We start from the raw sequence: 3,214 nt of genomic DNA, 5'->3' as shown, positions 1-3,214 counted from the left end.
CTTGATTCGTGTTGATGTGCTTGATTGTTGGCAATTGATCGTAGAGAAGGTTCATGCGATTGAGAAGATTGTCGACATGTTCACGAAGGTGGTGCCTCCGGATAAGGAGGCGATCCGGGTGGGTTGAGTAACTTGGATGTTGGAGTGCGGTGTGATACTTAATTATGAGATCAAGTGGGAGCTTTGTTTTTAAGTGGAAGATTGTTAAAGTGAAGACAAATAAAGGGTCCAAACCCTTTGACCTTTTCCCATCGGTTTTGAATTTAAACCGATGGCACTTGGTGCCTTTTACTATCGGCAAAATATCAAAGCAGGTGCTGCTTTGAGCCTTTGCTATCGGTGACAAAGCAAACCGATAGTGTTTTGATTTAATTAAAGGTGGTGCCGATATGTCTCTCTATTTAGAGTCAAGCCGTGTATTTTCTTCTCTTCTCTTCTTCTCTAAGTTCATTCTAGAGTTAGCTCTTTTTGTACCAATTCACTGATACACTTGAGAATCTTATAGATTAGTGTGTGAGATTGTAAGAGAATGTGAGAAAGAGTGTTATTAGCTTGTTAATTTCCTTGTATTTGTAAAACTTTTCGATCTAGTGAAGTTGCGTCGTATGTTCCTGTGGTTTTTTCCGCAAAGGTTTTCACGTAAAATCTTGTGTCTCTATTTTATTTTCTATGCTTGATTGCTTGTTTGTGTTGATTTCTTATTTTACTTTCATATTTCTCCATTTGGTTGGGTATTGGTGTATACCCATAAGGTGTTCGACGAAATCACTCCTTAAGCGAAACAACCACTACCCCCAACTGGGTTTAGGTTGGGAAACAAATTTAAATATCTTAACAACATGGGAAATTTTGGTAAATCTTAGTGATTAAATCTCCAAAAGTTCCAATTTTTGTTTTGGTAAATAATACAATTTTTATGGTACAAGAAATATAAAATTTGGCACATGATAATATCATGATTGTTTGCTCTACCATCAAAATGAAAAGTTCTTATCCGTTCAATTTGAAATGGACAAATGGAAATGGAAGGACAATGGATGATGTATTGACCTCAATTTTTTTAACATAATCATCTACCTAAGCTACGATGAGAAGAATTAAACAAAAATGAATTCATTTATTATAGTAAGGCCCCATCAAGTATACTTTATTTATGACCGTTAAATTCTAATCCAACATAGATGAATCGACATTTGATCTGCGATAATTTGTCTCGCAAATTTGTGACAAACATGAATGTATGTACTGAGCATTAGTCTCTGTTTGGATTTAATTTATTATATATACAATATCTACAATGCAAATTTAAGAGTGAATGTTAAAAAAAATCATCTTAACCTAACATCAATCATAACATTTTACATAATATCAGTAAATTGGGGCATTCAATAATCAAAACATATAGAAACCAATCAATAATATTGTATCCATTAATTAGAACTTTTTAAAAAGTCACAGTAGTTTTTATCAATACAAACAAGAAACATTAATACCAATGAATGCAAGTTGAAACTTCAAGCAAGCAAAAGAAATAAATTAAAAAACTTTAAAAAATAAATATAATTTGCACCGGTTAATTATTATTTTTAAACATAATAATATTGCTAATCTATTGAGGATCAATCAATGGAAAAAAAACTTCTAAGAAAAGAAATATATTTTAATTAGACTATCACTATATTTATATGTTGTATATAGTGCATTATAATTAGACTATCTCTATTTTATTTTAGAACAATGTTAGGTTTAATTGGAAGTATCGCTATTTTAATTGGGGGTTTAGCTCTTGTATTACTGATTGTGCTAGAAGTAATCACTTGTTTATTGTTCTTAATTTAGGATTGAATCCCTGATTTGTACCATTCATATAATCCCCCCTATCGGAAAAGAAAATTTGCTAGATTTAGTTTGGTGTATTATTTCCTACTTTTGTATTAGTCTGAGATAACTTATCTAATTAATGGTTTATGGTTTTATTACATTTGAATACAGAGATTGTGCATGTAAGGTAGTTGGTAGACCTTTTCATGACTTGTGAAATGGAGGGTAGAGATATGGCCAGAGACAGAATTAGTGAGTTGCCTGATGACCTGCTTTCTACTCACATCCTATCTCTTTTACCTACCGAAGAGGCTGTGCGCACTTCTATATTGTCTAAGCAATGGATGAAGGTCTGGATTTCTTTGCCTGTTCTCCTCTTTGACGACCATAAAACCCCAGCTAATAATCTAACAGAAGAAGAGTTCCTAAAAACTGAACTTAAGTTTCTAAGATTCTTTAGAGGCGTCCTTTTCCATCGAGAAAACTTACCCCTGGATAATTTTAAACTGAAATGGTGGGGTAAAGAGAAGAGAACTTATCTTTATGTATTTAAATATCTTTGCCATGTAGTCAAGTGCAGACCCCGCGTATTATCGATCAATATTAGAACCTCAAAACTTTTCAATGTACCTGGTTCAATTTTCACATGCACCTCCATAGAGGAGATGTCATTGCGGCTTAACACAATAGAGGAGATTTCATTGCGGCTTAACACTACTATTTGGATTGATGAAGAGAAATCTATTAAATCGAGATCAATGGACCTCCCCTTCCTAAAAAAGCTGGAGCTTGGTGATCAGCAATTGAATGATGACATAATGATAATGTTTATGTCGGGGTGTCCTGTTCTTGAAGAGTTAGTTTTGAAATATTGCTGTTTGGAAGTGAATATGATTTCCTCTAATGTGCTCAAGAAGTTGGTATTAAAGTATTGCAATTTTGATGTGTCGATGGAGATTTCTTGCCCAGAAGTTGTGTCTCTGAGCATTAAATCTGTAAATACAGGTGGGATTACTTTGAAGAATATGTCATCTCTTGTCACAGCTGATATCTCTTTTGAAGAGATTGATTTATCTGATTCCTTGAATCATGACTTGAGGCTTCTTGGTGGCCTTTCAAATGTCACAAGTCTGTTGCTAGATACAACTTGTCGTGAAGTTATGGTATTCTCCATTTTTCTATGAATTAAGTAGCTAATTATTAAAAATAATACAAAAATCGGTGTTAATTGATTACTTAGTCAATAAGAAAAAGATAAAGGCAGTGACATAAATAACTTGTTCTTCTATGAATGATTTTGAGCAATTTTGTAGAATGGTAAAGGAAGGCAAAACTAATGATTGGATCAGGTTGGATTCTTCAAAAATGCTATCTTTAGGAAATATCTTTAGGG

General features: G+C 33.2%; 1 protein-coding gene across 1 annotated transcript; it reads left to right on the top strand.

Moving 5' to 3' along the window:
* The first annotated feature begins 2,054 nt into the window (after nt 1-2,054).
* On the top strand, nt 2,055-3,005 carry LOC144573091 (putative F-box/FBD/LRR-repeat protein At5g44950). Its single transcript, XM_078322780.1, has one exon. The coding sequence runs from the start codon at nt 2,055-2,057 to the stop codon at nt 3,003-3,005; it is 951 nt and encodes a 316-aa protein (XP_078178906.1).
* Nucleotides 3,006-3,214: the final 209 nt, after the last annotated feature.

The sequence above is a fragment of the Carex rostrata genome, chromosome 21 (assembly GCF_964058835.1).
Source record: "Carex rostrata chromosome 21, lpCarRost1.2, whole genome shotgun sequence".
Lineage (NCBI taxonomy): Eukaryota > Viridiplantae > Streptophyta > Magnoliopsida > Poales > Cyperaceae > Carex > Carex rostrata.
This window is presented reverse-complemented; position numbering and strand designations above follow the sequence as displayed.

Bases quoted from the DNA above. Each gene is read 5' to 3' on its own strand.
- LOC144573091 (XM_078322780.1), top strand. From the start codon at position 2,055: ATGGCCAGAGACAGAATTAGTGAGTTGCCTGATGACCTGCTTTCTACT.